Source organism: Mytilus trossulus, chromosome 9, assembly GCF_036588685.1.
Source record: "Mytilus trossulus isolate FHL-02 chromosome 9, PNRI_Mtr1.1.1.hap1, whole genome shotgun sequence".
NCBI lineage: Eukaryota > Metazoa > Mollusca > Bivalvia > Mytilida > Mytilidae > Mytilus > Mytilus trossulus.
The window spans coordinates 13,802,441-13,820,366 of NC_086381.1; the positions used below are offsets into that span (position 1 = coordinate 13,802,441).

Here is a 17,926-nt window from a genome sequence, read left to right on the forward strand (position 1 = left end):
CCAAAAAATCCTTTAATAAAGTACAACATGTTTCAGAAATAAAGGTCATTGTACATGACACATAATGTAAAACAGTCCCTTGTACACTTTTGATAACATTCTTTGTATAATTGCATTTTGCAATTTTTAAAACCTGAAAATTGAAATAGTATTATTATTATTTCGTTACGAATCGCGACAAGCCCTTTAAATTATATAATTTTTTTATAAATTCCCCGAATCATTTAATTTTAGAGATTCTAACACTACTGAACCATGTGAACTACCGAAAGTAAAAAGTAAACAAACAACTTATTTCATAAATTTAAACATCTTTCACCTCTTATAAATATATATACATATGGTAACTGACAAGTTGTTAGCTCTGTAACGAGCTGGTCTCTGTAACAACTGGTCTCAATTGATCTCAAGGACCAAAAAAGGAATTAGAGTAGAGAATGGAAACGACGAACGAGTCAAAGAGACAAAAACCACAACAAAGAGTAGAGAACCCAAGACAACCAATGGTCTTATCGCAGCATGACACGTCCGCATCCGAAGGTGTGCTTCAGCTGATCCTTAAACAGTAATGTATATTATTTTAACGAAATGGACGCCAAACTGAACACTGAAAAATATGAACCTAATGATAAAAAGGCTAGAGGTTCCTATAACAGACCAAACAATGCGGGGATACACATATGTTTTGTGACATCTTAAGCCTATACATTTAGCCAAGGTGGAATAAACAAATACACCGCACTACTTACAATACATTATTAAATTACGAGTTGTGTACAGCATTGTACAGATGATAAAAACTAAATAATATTGTAGAATCAAGACTGAAAATGAAGTATTAGTTAAACTGACCAGTTGAATTGAACAATTCGAGATAATTTTGGGGATATTGATCAAAAGTGGGAAACGGCGTGATATTTATTAGAGTAAAGAATATTTGCAAATTCGACTAGTTTAGACGAAACGCGCGATTGTCGTATAAAATTATAATCCTGGTACCTTTGATAAATATTTACCCTTTTGATACATTTTTGAAATACCGGTAATTGCGACATTAATTACGGTAACAACTTAGAAGGTGTTTTTTAATGATTAACATAAAAATTCATCTGGTTTCACACGTACATGTATCAACAAATAAATCATATAACCTGCAATGCAAAATTTTTTAGTAAGTCCGCTTTCCATATAATTATTCAATTTGTAAACAAAAATACAGGTAAAGTCACTTTAGCACATAAAAGCAAGTCTGAAAGGTAACGATATTATATGCTTATTTAAAAGTTCATGCTTATCTACTAGTATATAATATTGATTTTGTTTGTTTCCTGCTTCAAACAAATAAGCATGCATCCATATCGACAACCATAAAAATTGAGGGGGGCGTGTGCATGTAAAATTTTCAAGGAAGTGGAAATACATCATGTACTGCATGTCCTTTTACAGGGAATCTCGACATGCGACATGTGCTAACAGAATTACATTGAAGGGGGTTTTGCCCGACACTGTGTACACATATGTCATTTCGATCGAGCCATTTTCAGCTGACTACAAGTATGCAGTATGGGGTCTGATCATTGTTGAATGCCATATTGACCTATATACCCGCCGCATTTTTGCGCCTGTCCCAAGTCAAGAGAATCTGGCCTTTGTTGGTCTTATTTTTTTTTAACTTAAGTTTCTTGTGTACAATTTGGAGTTTACTTTACTTTCACTGAACAAGTATATATATATTTATTTATGGGCTAGCTGAAGCTAGCTATTTCAATAAATCGTTGTCAAAGCCTATCTCAGCACCCCAACTACATAGATCATAAGGTGTTTCGAACATCTATTTAGACCAATTAGAATTAACTAACTGACCATGGCCATGTCCATCGTCAGGAGCCCAAGCCATTGCATAGTGACACTTAATATAAAAATAAAGTCCTGACGCCTCCAGCTGCATTGAAGACATATTAGTGACCTTCTGCTGTTGTCTGTTATATGGTCGGGTTGTTGTCTCTTTGACCCATTCCTAATTTCTATTCTCAACTTGTTGAATTGTTCACAATGTTCTCCATAGTATCCTCCATACTATCATACCGGTTTCACGGTTTAATAGATCTTCAAGGACATTTTATGTCAGTAATATTATATAAAATGTTATTTAATTTTATGTTTCACTTTATGTCAAGAAAAAAAAAGCTGGGTTTATAAATCGAGTTTTTACCTGAACATATGCAAATAAACTCATCTTAGATTCCTAGATTAAAATTTTATATTTACGCCATACGCGCGTTTTGTCTACGAAAGACTCATCAGTGATGCTCGAATAGAAAAATGTTAAAAAGGTCAAATAAGATACGAAGTTATAGAGCATTGAGGACAAAAAAATCAGTTTTGCCAAATAGAGCGAAGGTAATCTTTTCCTGAGAAAGAAAACCATTAGTATTTCAAAAATTATAAAAGTTTTGTTAACAGTTAATTTATAATTATTGGACGTTAAGCAACCAACAATCAATCAATTAATAATTATGAACATATCAATAATAACTAAAGTCTACACAGAAGTACTGACTACTGGGTTTGTGATGCCCTCGGGGAATTAAAACTCCACCAACAGTAACATACATCCAGTGTTTGTAAATATTGGGATTGAAATTTTATATTTACGCCATACGTCTACAAAAGACTCATCAGTGACACTCGAGTAAAAAAATGTCAAAAAGGTAAAAAAAAAAAAAATACGAAGTTAAACAGCATTGGAGACCAAAAATTCCTAAAACTTTTGCCAAATACATCTAAGGTACTAATAAAATGTGATGGAAAAGTAGCCTCAAGGCGGAACAATGCAAAATTTTAGTTGAACTTTTAGTTTTAACTAAATACTCTTGAGCTTTTGTAATGTCCAAACATGACCTGAGTAGGACAACACAAAATAAATACAGGCGATGCTCATCCCATAAAACAAAACCCATGACGTGTACCTTTGGCTCAAAGAAAAGAAGTTGACAAAGAAATACAACACATGCTTGATGGGGTATTATTCGTTATTTCCAGTCACCATTGACATCCCCTATTGCAGTTGTTCTCAAGAAGGACCAGTCAATTCGCATGTTTATTTATTTTCGCTTAGTTAACGATGTGTCTATTAAAGATCATTTTCCTTTGCTTAGAATAGAGGACTGTCTTGATGAAAAAAGGGGAAACCAATTGTTTAGGACTCTCGATTTGGCTAGAGGTTAACATCAAGTGGGAATGGACCCTCAAGACGGGACTAAAACAGCTTTTGTTACCAGTAAAGGCCTATTTGAATTCAATCGTATGCCTTTTGGTCTGTGTAATGCTGTTGCCACCATTTTCAGACTTATGCAATATATTTTATCTGGGTTGCAATTGGAAATTTGTGTAATTTACCTAGATGACATCATTGTGTTTTCTAAATCACTTGAAGAGCACATTACCAGGCTCCAAGAATTTTTTGTTAGAATTAAGTTGGCTCGGTTGAAAATTGCTCCTAAAATGTGTTTTATTCTTCAAAAGAAAGAGTCATTTTAGGGACATGTTGAGAATGCAGAGGGTATGTCACAATATCCAATTGAAAAACGAGGCTGTACAGTCATGGCCAATACCATCAGATGTTACTGGACGGGGTTGTATTGATACCTGTATGGTAACTCACACGTGACTATGATAACGGTAAATTCTACTACAATGTATATGTCAACCCTAGGTTACGGGACGGGGGCTCTATTCTTTTGTAGACGAAACGCGCGTCTGGTGTATATACAAAATTTAGTCCTGGTATCTTTGATGAGTTTATTTAATACAGGTTAACATACATGTGACTATAGTGTTGGTAAATGCAACCATCTGTCAACCCTACAATCTAAGTTATACTGGTGGCGTAGCTGGCAAAATGGTCAAGGCAAATAGTAGTGTAGCAGACAAAACAGGTAAGGCGCTGGTCTAAATATGACTTACTTATTACAGGTACAACACATAACGAGATGTTTACTATTTAAAGTTGAAGAGAATTGAGGATCCAAAATTCCTAAAAGTTGTGCCAAATACGGCTAAGGTAATCTTTTCCTGGGACACGAAAATGCTTAGTTTTTCAAAAAAAATCAGTGTTGTTAACAGGAAATTTGTAAAAATGACCCCACATAATTGATATGCATGTCATCACCGAAGTGCTGACTATTCGGCTGGTGATACCCTCGGGGACGAAACGCCCACCAGCAGTGGCATCAACCCAGTGGTGTAAATAGTTTTCAAAGGTACCAGGATTATAATTTAGTAGCCAGACGCGCGTTTCGTCTACATGCGACTCATCAGTGACGCTCATACCAAAAAAGTTATAAAGCCAAACCAGTACAAAGTTGAAGAGCATTGAGGATCCAAAAATCAAAACAATATGCCAAATACGGTTAAGGTAACCGATTCATGGGACACGAAAATCCGTAGTTTTTCGAAAAAATCAGTTTTGTAAAAAGGAAAGGAGTAGGGGCAATAAGGCCCTTATTTGGCCCAAAAATTACTGCAAATTTTAAAGTTATGATACATATTCTTAAATAACTGAAAACTTGTCTAAGGTATAAGGTACTTAGAAAAACAAAACAAATTTGACATCGAACAAGTTACTATGGCAACAAATCCTAACCTAATTTGCATATTTTGTTAAATTTCGTGATTTTCCTTGTTTTTTCATCAAATTTTAAGTATATTTTAGACTGAAAAAGTATGTGCGCACCCAAGAAACAACTTTATATTTGGTGAAATAATGCCAAAAGTTATAATAAAGCTTTTGTTAAATTATTTTGTTGTTTCTCGGCTGCGCAGGATGTTTCTACAACGGAAATATAGTAAGAAAACTGCATAATTTCTGTATTTTTCATCGTTTTTGTGAAAACAGTACAGATTATGACGTAATTGTGACATCATCAGATAAAAATCTTTATGTTTTTCATTTATATTTCTTGACCCTATGTATTTCTAAACATTATGTGCCAATTTGAAATAGTTATCAAACATTTCATTTTCTTGGGCCAAAACTAGGCCTTAATGCATCCCCGTTGAATAAAAAAATTTAATGGACAATAATATAAATATATATACGACAGCAATACATTATTTTCCACTGCATTATTAGTGATGAATATTTGTTATTTTGAACGGTAGATGTTGTTTTGTACTACTTTCTAGGCATTCCTTGAACATATTCCAGATTATATTTATATTTGTCATTTTGTTAAGCCTTTCTTTTTGAATTATAAAATAAATTCATAGGTCCTTTCATGCTGTCCCAGTAAGCCTTTCTATACAAAGGGAATTTTCCTGGCCTTTTGTTGTTTGCCATTGGATTAGTGATTAATTCTACATACACGAAAATCATGCTCTGCTATTCCTGGAATGACATCTAGTCTTCCCGTTTTACAGTTGGTGATAATAGTGTCCAATGTGTTTCATACATATTTCTAGTTGGCGCATGTTTATAGTTGAGTTAATCAATTGTCTTCAGCAATATCTATAAGCTTGTAGTTTTGTTTTGCATGGTGAGCTCCTTGGTTTTCCTGGTAGGTTGAAGTCGCCCCCAAATCATTTAGAATGAATTATTTTGTGAAGCTCTATTGACAAATGTTTGAATTCAGAGATGCTCTTCATATTAAAAAGTAAACTCACCAAAGTACTGAAGTCCGAGGAAAATTCAAAACGGAAAGTCCCTAATCAAAAGAAAAATCAAAAGCTCAAACACACCAAACGAACGGATAAAACCAGTCACATTTACTTGATTATTCGATGCCGCACCATGTGTTGGCCTTTCACACTTTAAAATATACCTTTTGTTTTACTTTTTTCTTTAGGGTGTATACAGTATGCCTAAAATAATAATTCACACCAACATAAAGAATGAAGACATTCCTGATGACTTTGAAGAAAAGGTTGCACAAAAAGTCTCTGAAGTCGTAGGGTATCCTATTGAAGTGAGTATATAATTCTCCTTATTATTGAGATAAGTTCAACGATTTTTTTTCCCACAAAATTTTAAAATGCTAAACACGCCCTAATTTCAGATTTCTCTTTTGTTTTAACGTGCGAATGTGGTTCATATGCCGGGAATCGAATTTCGAATTATTTGTTATTAAATTTTTTTTTTGTCTTTATGATGTCCAGTATTGTTTGAAATCTTGTTGTTTCTAGAAACTCTCTTATTTCAATCAAGTAAATAGAAGGCCCCTCCGATTATCTTATATGCAAACAACCTGAATTGCGTGTTTATTGCAGGTATGACACCTCCCCATTGTTATCAGAAGCAGAGGAGATTCGTCATAATGCCAAAAGTGTACCATAGGAAGTATTTGTAAACCCATGTGCCAGAGGGGCACACTTTTAAGCCTTCTAATTGTCTCCCGGAAAAACCAACACCTTAAAGGATCGACAACCTCCAAATTCTATTGACAAAACTAACTATTAAATAACTTTTATCTTTTAACACATCAAGAACGTGAACAATATATTTTGACATTGTAGATGTGTGGTCTTTGTCAATAGGACACTAAAAATAAATAAAAAGTCTTTCGAAAATTGTTAATATCTAAACAACTTAAACGGAACGAAACAAACGTGTGTTACATTTGAATGTTGTGCTTATGTTGTGTCGTTGTTCTCCTCTTATATTTGATACATTTCCCTCAGTTTTAGTTTGTACCCGGACTTGTTTTTTTTTCTCAATCGATTTATGAGTTTCGAACAGCGGTATATACTACTGGTGCCTTTATTTATCGTAATTACATGATCAACGCTATAAAAATATTTGTTTTCAACTCCATACAAAGTCCATCATGAATCTTTTCATCATAATCTTACACTCAGCATGAACTAATAAGCTAAATAATACAAGTCTCACACAGCATTGATATTCGAATAACGTTTATATTTCCTACATACAAAAGTATGTACAGTTTATAGTATTTACAATGGTTATAATGGGACTGGCGGGTGGGATGTTTTTGTGAATCAAAATGTTTGTATATAGTTAAACAGATGCTACGGCCAAGGTTTAGTATTATGAGTGTGAAGAGAGCAATGTGCTTTACCAGCTGAAAAATAATAGCACGTGATAATAAGTATTCATTTTTACTTGTTCCATATTAATGTGTGTAATTGTATAAAACTAATATATGTTATAATCAATAACAACGTAATTTTGTTATTAGTTAATTAAAATCAAAATAAAATATTTTTTTTATATACATGTACAAACTTTAATGCACATTCATGGCTCTACAATCTGTGTATACCGATTTTTGTTAACATTGCACAAGGTCATGTTTTCACTATCGTTTTTACAATAAATAGGATACTGGATTAGTAGTGAATGATATTTATATTCTTATATGCATGATTTTTTTAATATAAGTTGTTACAGGCTTTGTACTCGCTGTCAGTAACTTCGAGTAGACTCAGATATGCACTTAGTGTCTTTTAAGGATGTACCCTACCGTCCAATCTGTGTTTGTGTGAGTTGCATTTCTATAATGTATCTTTGTAACTATCCGATTAGTTCAGCTCTTTTCAACTAATTTTATAGTTTATTCTTATATTGTGCTGTTACATTATTGTCCAAGGTTAGGGAAGGGTATGTGCACCTTCGAACCCCGTCACACTTTGTATGAAGATGGAAGTTTCTAACGACCTTGACTGGCTATACACCCCTCGCGCGGGTGATCACGTTTTATATGTGCCTCTCTAAATGCAGGCGCCTGTAATTCAGTTTTTGTCGTTCGATGCTATGTATCGTATTTTGTTTTCGTTCATTATTGTCGAGCCTTCGACTTTAGTCGAAAAAGCGAGACTAAGCGATCCTACATTCCGTAGTCGTCGTCGTCGTGGGCGGCGTCAACAAATATTCACTCTGTGGTTAAAGTTTTTGAAATTTTAATAACTTTCTTAAACAATACTGGATGTCTACCAAACTTGGACAGAAGCTTGTTTATGGTCATAAGATAGTATCCAGAGGTAAATTTTGTAAAAATAAAATTCCATTTTTTTCGTATTTTACTTATAAATGGACTTAGTTTTTTTTCTGCGGGGAAACATAACATTCACTCTGTGGTTAAAGTTTTTAGAATTTTAATAACTTTCTTAAACTATACTGGATTTCTACCTTACTTGGACCGAAGCTTGTTTATGATCATAAAATAGTATCCAGAAGTAAATTTTGTAAAGATAAAATTACATTTTTTCCATATTTTACTTATAAATGGACTTAGTTTTTTTCTGCGTGGGCAATAACATTCACTCTGTGATTAAAGTTTTTAGAATTTAATTACTTTCTTAAACTATCCTTGGTTTGTACCAAACTTGGACAGAAGCTTGTTTATGATCATAAAATAGTATCCAGAAGTAAATTTTGTAAAAGTAAAATTCCATTTTTTCCATATTTTACTTATAAATGGACTTAGTTTTTTTCTGCGTTGGCAATTACATTCACTCTGTGGTTAAAGTTTTTTAGAATTTTAATAACTTTCTTAAACTATCCTTGGTTTGTACCAAACTTGGACAGAAGCTTGTTTATGATCATAAGATAGTATCCAGAAGTAAATTTTGTAAAAAAATAAATCCATTTTTTCTGTATTTTACTTTTAAATAGATTTTCTTCCAGTTAACATTATGTACAGTCTGCAGTAAAAGTTTTCAAAACATTTATCAGATTCATTAAATATTCTAGATTTTTTTACCAAACTTGGACAGAAGCTTCTTACAATCATAAGAAAGTATCAAGAGGAATATTTTCATTGATTTTTGCCACATTTTTTTTTTATCCTGCAATCAACAGTAAAAATAGGCGAGACACTGGGTTCCTTGGAACCCTTACAATTTTTTTATGAATAAACCAGACCGTTAGTTTTCTCGTTCGAATTGTTTTCAATTTGTCATTTCTTGGCATTTTATAGCTGACTTTGCGGTATGGTTTTTACTCATTTTTGTAGACTGTACAATGACCTGTAAATGTTAATTCCGGTGTCACTTGGTCTCTTGTGAAGAGTTGTCTCAATCACATCACATCTTCTTATTTTTAAGCATAAGCCATTGTCTTAAATTATATTCTGTTATTGTGTTTAGACACAATCCGAAATTTTGACAACTTTATACCTATTATGTCTGCATGCTTTGCTCATTCATAGTTGTCAATTTAATATAATTATATTCGAATTTCATTTAAGCGAAAGGTTTAGCTAGCTATAAAACCAGGTTTAATCCACCGTTTCCATAAACGGCAACTTCCTATACCAAGTATACAGAAATATGACAGTTGTTATCCATTCGTTTGATGTGTTTTACCTTTGATTTTGCCACTAAATAAAAGACTTTCCGTTTTGAATATTTCTTGTTGTTTGGTATTTTGTTAGTTTACGTTTTAATTTAATATTTTATATTATTTATTTATAGTGGATTGGGAAACGAGTTGTCTTAATCCTTTTTCACTTTGCGGGTGCGAGCGAGTGCTGCCTTGTAGCGGCATTAACTTGCTCTTTTTCGAAATCTATAAGGGTGTCTTTTACGTGCAAGCGATATGGCTCTCTCTTAACATGGGTCAGCCATTTATAGTCCCCTTCCGACGGACTGCCGAAAAACTGAATGGGAATCGAACTAGGAACCTTTGTGTTAGTAAACCGATGCACTTACCACTACACCACGGCTCTCATAATATTTTGATATTTATGAAAGTTCTATTGTGTATCAGCTATGTACAACGTATCGCATACTATCGGAAAGACAACTTTACATACAAAAAGACATATAAAATAACAGCATTTAATGAGACAAATAAATAAAAGCCAATCGAGAAATAATCAGACATGAAAAGGACGAATACATATCAAGTCTAGCTTTTCAACTGTATGTGTAAATATTGTAGATTATATATGTGTCTGTAACCCCTGGTGACAGGATGATACACAATGGTAGCCGGGATCCAATGGCGTTTGTCGATATTGATACTGCACTGAATTTCAATGAAGAAGTAAATCCTGGTTATACTGTCAAATTCCAAGATTTTTTTACCAAGGCGCTCAATATTCCATTATCAAGGTACTGTTATACTTTAATCATGTGTTGTTGAGAAAAACGTAGAGAATACTAATATAAATGTATAGGTGAAATTAGAACAATTAACAATTAAAAGTTAAAAAGATATACCATAAACAGTCGGAGGTCATCTTGCGGTATGTGAAATGAATGATTTTTTGTACCTAATGCACTTAGTTTTAATGATAGTCGAATATAGTTTTAAAAAACGCTGTTCGTTCATTGTTCAGAAGAGCATTCAAAATCTACGATGCACAATGAGCTCAAACTGTTAGATGCTTACAAGAAGCCCCAGGATATGCATGCTTTATGCTGCATTTGAGACAAGTATGTTGCTGTTCCAGTTGCCAAAACCTGTAAAACAATACTTTTGTATATGCATCAAGCATTATTTGGAACGTTTCAATACATATTTTCACAGCATAACTAGGAACCCCACATATACATCTACATCATTCACGATGTATGACAGTTGAGAAAATTACAAATTATCCCACGTCTCCTTTGTTATGACATACACACGTGATTATGAAAAATCAAATTTCTTATACTGAAAACACTGAAGTCCAAAGCTTCACAAACATCTTACAGAACAATATAAAACTGGGTCGTCAAAGGATCGGCGATGCACCTTTCTAAAGTCATATCACCATTCTTTCCACAGAAAGAAATGACATCAGGAAATATTGTGATGAGGTATATTTAATAAGCAATGTCAATCTGATGTGGATTTCAAAAGATGTACCATAAATTATTTCATCTACAATTTTGGAAAAATATTAAAACCTATGATTTTTCTACCTCCTATACTACAATTACCCTTGCCCAATCGAATGATCGGTTATTTTAGCTCATTAAATAGATCTTTTGGGAAAAGTAGATACAAATACTATGTTTTAGATAATAAAAACCTTATGATTGGTGGCATGTCATTTTCAGCAGAGAGTCAGTATTGTAATGTTCACAATTACTGGCTAACTTGTTTTTGTACTCATATGAAGCTGCATTCATCGAAAGCCTTTTAATGACAAAAAGAAAACGTACTTGCCAAAGTTCTTTATATCATTTTCAGTTATATTTCTGATGGTTTTTACTCAATAAACCACATTTGAATGAGTGCTGCCATCTTATATATCCCAACGAACCTAAAATTCATGATCCTACCGAGAATAGAATGTCAATATGGAGAAAAAGATCAAGATATGAAGCAGACTTTCTACTTTCTTAGTAGTTACATGCTATCTGTTCTACGTATGGTGTTTACATGTCTCAGTAATTAGCCTCGTATATGACCACTATATGCGGACCCTTTTAACAGTGATGTGCTCCTTACACATAAAAAGTTACAATATAACTTTTATGGTCCGCATAGAGTGGTCATACACGAGGATGAGAAGGTGTGGTATGATTGGCCTATCAGAAAAATATTTACCAGAGTTCAAATGATGTTCCATAACTATTGCATTCATCTCGATTATTTTTATTTTTATTTAGGTTAGTTCTTCATTACCACGACGCCAAAGTATCAGATTATGGTGTATACAGAAGAGCACCCGAATATAAACACGAACAATATTTCTCGCAATAAAGCTATTTCGATCATTTCTGGTTTATAGTTTTACCTACAATTTCATCATATTTCATATTCTCAACCATAGAAACATGTTGTTGAGACAATTGCCCATAAAAGTATATCGGTATTGTCTATCACGAAACTGATTTGGTCGAATAAATTTGCTTGCTCCTTGCTGATTCGCGTGATATCCTTGTTTAAAAGTCAGTATCAAAACAAAAGTGCCATTATTCCACAAAAAAAGAATATTTTCCTATAACTGATTTTTGACAGGTAACCTACTCTGTGGTAGGACAGTGTGGTTCTCGGTAAAGTAAAGCATTATAAATACGGAAGTGGCGAAAGATACAAAAAGGACAGTCAAACTCGTAGATCGAAAATAAACTGACAACGCCATGGCTAAAAAAGAAAAATACAAACAGACAAATAATAATACACAAGACACAATATAGAAAACTAAAGGCTAAGCAGCACGAACCGTACCAAAAACTTGGGGTGATATCAGGTGGTCCAGAAGGGTAAACAGATCCTGTTTCATATGTGGCAGTCGTCGTGTTGCTCATGTTATTACAAACCCGGTAAATATAGTCTTATTCCGTTGGTAACATACGTAAAACGGGAAGGGGACTGTAGTTACGACACAAGGAACATATCTTATATCATCTGTGAAACGGTTATTCCATAACGGTCATCTAACTCGTGTTGGCGTCCGTAAAATTTACGAAGGAATGATTTCAACTTCACCATTTGGAACTCTTGGATTAATAGCTTCATTGTGAGCAGCAACCATCTATCAAGGAAATCATGATAGAAAATACAAGCCCGGGAATGTTGTATTAATTGGGAGATTATACTGTGTATGCAGGCGCTGCTGGAATGTTGCTACATAGAAATAGAAAGTTCATAATTGGAAAGCTGAAATCAACTCTAAATAAGTAACATTGTTGGTTTCTGGGGCAATACAATCTTATTTTACGTTGCACTTCATTATTTCTGTTGTTTCGTTGTTGTCCTTCTATAGTTGATGTGTTTCTATCGGTTTAGTTTGTAACCCGTATTTGTTTTTTCTCAATCGATTTATGACTTGAACAGCGGTATAATATACTGCCTTTATTTACTTCTTAAAGTTGTCATGGAAAGAATATGTAAAACTGTAAATAGTTATCAAAGAAGCCAGGCGTCTAATTTAATACGCGAGACGCGCTTTCGTTTACATAAGACTCGGCAGTGACGCTCAGATCAAAATAGTAAGAAAGCCAAACAATTTAAAATTTGAAGAGCATTGAGGACCTAAAATTCTAAAAAAACAAGTTTGCCAAATATAATTTAGGGAATCTTTGCCTGGTTTAAGAAAATTCTGAAGTGATTCGAATACTTTTGCAAACAGTAAATTTATAAAAATCACCACACAGTTGATAGTCAAGTCAACACTTAAGTGCTGACAACTAATAGTTAACAAAGGTACCAGGATTATAATTTAGTACGCCAGACGCGCGTTTCGTCTACATAAGACTCATCAGTGACGCTCATATCAAAATATTTATACAGCCAAACAAGTACAAAGTTGAAGAGCATTGCGGATCCAAAATTCCAAAAGGTTGTGCCAAATACGGCTAAGGTAATCTATGCCTGGTAATAAGAAAATCCTTAGTTTTTCAAAAAATTGAAAGTTTTGTAAACGGGAAATTTATAAAAAATGACCACATTATTGATATTCATGTCAACACCGAAGTGTTGACTACTGGGCTAGTGATACCCTCGGGGACGAAACGTCCACCAGCAGTAAAATCGACCCAGTGGTGTTAATAGTTATCAAAGGTACCAGGATTATAATTTAGTACGCCAGACGTGCATTTCGTCTACATAAGACTCATCAGTGCTGCTCATATCACAATATTTATACAGCCAAACAAGTACAAAGTTGAAGAGAATTGAGGATCCAAAATTCCAAAAGGTTGTGCCAAATACGGGTAAAGTAATATATGCCTGGTAATAAGAAAATCCTTAATTTTATCAAAAATTGAAAGTTTTGTAAACGGGAAATTTATAAAAAAAAAAATGACCACATTATTGATATTCATGTCAACACCGAAGTGTTGACTACTGGACTGGTGATACCCTCGGGGACGAAACGTCCACCATCAGTGGCATCGACCCAGTGGTGTTAATAGTTATCAAAGGTTACCATAAATTGCGCCCAAAATATATACATTTTACAAGTAAAACTGAGAATTCATGGACACTCAAATACATAAGTCTGTTGAGTTTTTTGTAGACGAAACGCGCGTCTGGCGTGTCAAATTATAACCCTGGTACCGTTAATAAATATTTACACCACTGGGCGAATGCCACTGCTCATGGACGTTTCGTCCCCGACGATATCACCAGTCCAGTTGATCAGCATTTCGTGTTGACATGAAAATCAATTATATGGTCATAAATTTCCTGTTTACAAAACTCAGAATGTTTCAAAACAAGAGTGCACACACTGAAATGTCTCGCCTTCTTTACTCATCATTGATATTATGTTGATTTTCCTTAGTATAAAGCTTTATTACAACTGTCACATAAATTTAACATTAACCAAGATAGCTAAACAAATACCAATGAACCATGAAAATGAGGCCATGGTCAGATGAACCATGCCAGGCAGACATGTACAGCTAACAATGCTTCCTCACATTAAATATAGTTTACCTATTACTTATAGGTAAAGAAAAATAGACCAAAACACAAAACTGAACATTTTGCAATGAACCGTGAAATTAAGGTCATGGTCGAATAAAATGTGCGGGACTGACATATAGATCATAAAATATTTCCATACACCAAATGTAGTTGACCTTTTGCATATAGTACTAGATAAAAAGACCAAAACTCAAAAACTTAACTATAACAACTGAACAATGAAAATGAGATCAAGGTCAAATGACATCTGCCTGCTAGACATATACACCTTACAATCATTCCATACAACAAATATAGTCGACCTATTGTATAAGGTATAAGAAAAACAGACCAAAACACAAAAACTTAACTATAACCACTGAACCATGAAAATGAGGTCAAGTTCAAATGGCATCTGCCCGCTAGACATGTACAACTTACAAGCACCCCATACAACAAATATAGTAGACCTATTGCATAAAGTATAAGAAAAACACACCAAAACACAGAAAATTAGCTTAAACCACTGAACCATGAAAATGAGGTCAAGGTCAGATGACACCTACCAGTTGGACATGTACACCTTACAGTCCTTCCATACGCTGAATATACAAGCCCTATTGCTTATAGTATCTGAGATATGGACTTGACCACCAAAACTTAACCATGATCACTGATCTATAAAATGAGGTCAAGTGAAAACAGTCTGACGGGCATGAGGACCTTGCAAGGTATGCACATACCAAATATAATAATCCTATTACTTATAATAAGAGAGAATTCAACATTACAAAAAATCTGAACTTTTTTTTCAAGTGGTCACTGAACCAGGAAAATGAGGTCAAGGACATTGGACATGTGACTGACGGAAACTTCGTAACATGAGTCATCTATAAACAAAGTATGAAGCATTTAGGTCTTCCAGCTTCTAAAATATAAAGCTTTTAAGAAGTAAGCTAACACAGCCGCCGCCGCCGGATCATTATCCCTATGTCGAGCTTTCTGCAACAAAGGTTGCAGGCTCGACAAAAACTAAAGATTTTCTTATCCCAGCAATATATTACCTTAGCTGTATTTGGCACAACTTTTTGGGAATAAGGGTTCCTCAATTCTTTTGAACTTTTTGTTATTGTTTGGCTTTGTACATATTTTGATCTGAGCGTCACTGAGGAGTCTTATGGAGACGAAACACGCGTCTGGCGTATTGAATTATAATCCTGGTACCTTTGATAGCAAATTAAACATCGCTAAACAACTGCTGCCTACATTAACAAATTAACATCTTCCAACTCAGCTTGTATTTAGATTGAAAATGGAAATGGTTAATGTGTCAAAAAGACAACAACCCGACCAAAGAGCAAACACAGCCGAAGGCAACCAATGAGTGTTCAATGCAGCTAGAAACTCCCGCACCCGAAGGCGTGCTTCAGCTGACCCTTACACAAAAATGTTTACTAATTCATTACAATGTAAGTCATATTTATAAAATAAACACGTCATCTCATCGACTTTCTATTTTACATTTACGACTGGACGTATAGTAACACAAGGATAGCTTATGACACACGAAATGATTAAAGTGTTATTTTTATTAGACAGGATCGGATACCACTGCTGGTAGACTGCGAATTCCCAACTAAATAGCCAGTGCTTAAATAATGACATGATTCATAACAACCTTTTCGTGATTGATCTGTTAATAAGTTCAGAAACTATCAGGAAACTAAGGTTCAAAATATCTCTTTCACAGTTGAACTTAGATGGACTTATCTATGTATTTTAATTTTAGTTTCTTGTGTACAATTTGGAAATTAGTATGGCGTTCATTATCACTGGACTAGTATATATTTGTTAAGGGGCCAGCTGAAGGACGCCTCCGGGTGCGGGAATTTCTCGCTACATTGAAGACCTGTTGGTGACCTTCTGCTGTTGTTTTTTATTTGGTCGGGTTGTTGTCTCTTTGACACATTCCCCATTTCCATTCTCAATTTTATTTTATATCCCGTTTGGTCATACAACCCTTCACGTGATTTGTTCCATGGTTTTCAAATATTTAGATTTAAGCTTTACTGATGAAGGTAAATTCAGAAAAATGCGTTGGATGCACAAAGTGTCATTTGTTTTTACAATCTATAAAATGACAGTCCGTTTCAACACAAAAGAAGAACACTTTATTATGAGGACAAAATTGTAGAAATATGTAAGAACGTTTAAAAGGCCATATTAGAGGCAATTTTTTTTATTTATTAAAACATCATGTTTGATTTCAACAGAGTTTAAATACCATGTTTTACTAACTCAATACAGCAGGTAATGTTTTGTTGTGATTTTCCTTTCACTGCAATTAACAAATAAAAAACCACGCATGCTTATTGATATGTTTATTGTGTTTAGTTGTTTGGTTTTATCCTTGCAAATTACTTCCCTTTTATTTAATTATTTGACATTCCAAAGGCGAAGATAATATAATTGATATAAGAAGATGTGGTGTGAGTGCCATTGAGACAAATCTCCATAGATTGAAGTAAGGGCTTCAACACGAAGCCTTGGCTCACACCGAACAACCAGCTATAAAATGTCCCAAAAGGACTAGTGTTAAATCATTCAAACAGAAAAACCAACGGTCTAATCTATATAAAAAATGAGGGTCGAAAAAAAACACCTTACAAACCACATCAACAAACGACAAAAAAGATACTTTAAATGTATTGAATACAGAAAAAAAGAAAAGAGAGACAAGAGAGAAAAATGGAACAGTCAAACTTATTAGTAGAAAACTGACATAAACGACATGACAAAATAAAAAGACAAAGATCAAAAGAAACAACAGTAAACAACACAACACTGAACAACATCCATAAACTATCCATAAACTGGGAGTAAGTTTGTGTCCTTTATATACACTTCCGTGAGATAGATGTGTTCAACGTAGTACCTAACTTTGAATTATTTAGTGAGAGACATATAGCGGAGTGACATTAAAACTATTAATTGGTACCGTTAATTTTATTACTACCACTGGGTCGATGCCTCTGCTGGTGGACTATTACTCCCCGATGGTATCACCAGCCCAGTAGCCATTACTTCGGTACTGGCATGAAAATACGGATTTTTCGTGTTATTAAAATTTGCTGTTACAAAATATTAGAAATTATTATATATTAAGGAATGTATCTCCCTCATGCAAAGCTCTGATTCCTTTCACGGATTTGGCTATACTTTTTGGACCTTTTGGATTATAGCTCTTCATCTTTTATATAAGCTTTGGATTTCAAATATTTTGGCCACGAGCATCATTGAAGAGACATGTATTGTCGAAATGCGCATCTGGTGCAAGAAAATTGGTACCGTTAATTTTATTACTACAAACCAGTTAAGAGGTAGCATCAGATGTTAACAGGAAAAAGTCTTTCAGTTATCATGAACTTACGTAGAAGTAGAATTGTTTAACCGATATTAAATGTTGTCATCATACGTGTATTTGAAAACTATATTTTCACTAAATTCATGGTTTTTCAGAATGCAATTCTTTTCCGTTTCGTATGCAGTGAATTCCGATAAAAAAAAAATGAAACTCGTCTTCAACTTGCATATTACAACATTGCAATCATA

General features: G+C 34.0%; 1 protein-coding gene across 5 annotated transcripts; it reads left to right on the forward strand.

Annotated features, from left to right (window-relative positions):
• The first annotated feature begins 1,189 nt into the window (after positions 1-1,189).
• On the forward strand, positions 1,190-11,676 carry LOC134685177 (MIF-like protein mif-2). 5 transcript variants are annotated; one of them, XM_063544657.1, is made up of 5 exons: positions 1,228-1,256; positions 3,976-4,063; positions 5,847-5,966; positions 9,905-10,077; positions 11,569-11,676. In XM_063544657.1, exons 3-5 carry the CDS (start codon positions 5,859-5,861, stop codon positions 11,660-11,662), a joined length of 375 nt encoding a protein of 124 aa, XP_063400727.1. In that variant the 5' UTR covers positions 1,228-1,256; positions 3,976-4,063; positions 5,847-5,858; the 3' UTR covers positions 11,663-11,676. The 5 variants fall into 5 exon arrangements, with proteins under 5 accessions (XP_063400726.1, XP_063400730.1, XP_063400727.1 ...); XM_063544658.1 differs by lacking the exon at positions 3,976-4,063 and adding an exon at positions 3,815-3,938 and having other exon boundaries at positions 1,236-1,256; XM_063544656.1 differs by lacking the exon at positions 3,976-4,063 and having other exon boundaries at positions 1,190-1,256.
• Positions 11,677-17,926: the final 6,250 nt, after the last annotated feature.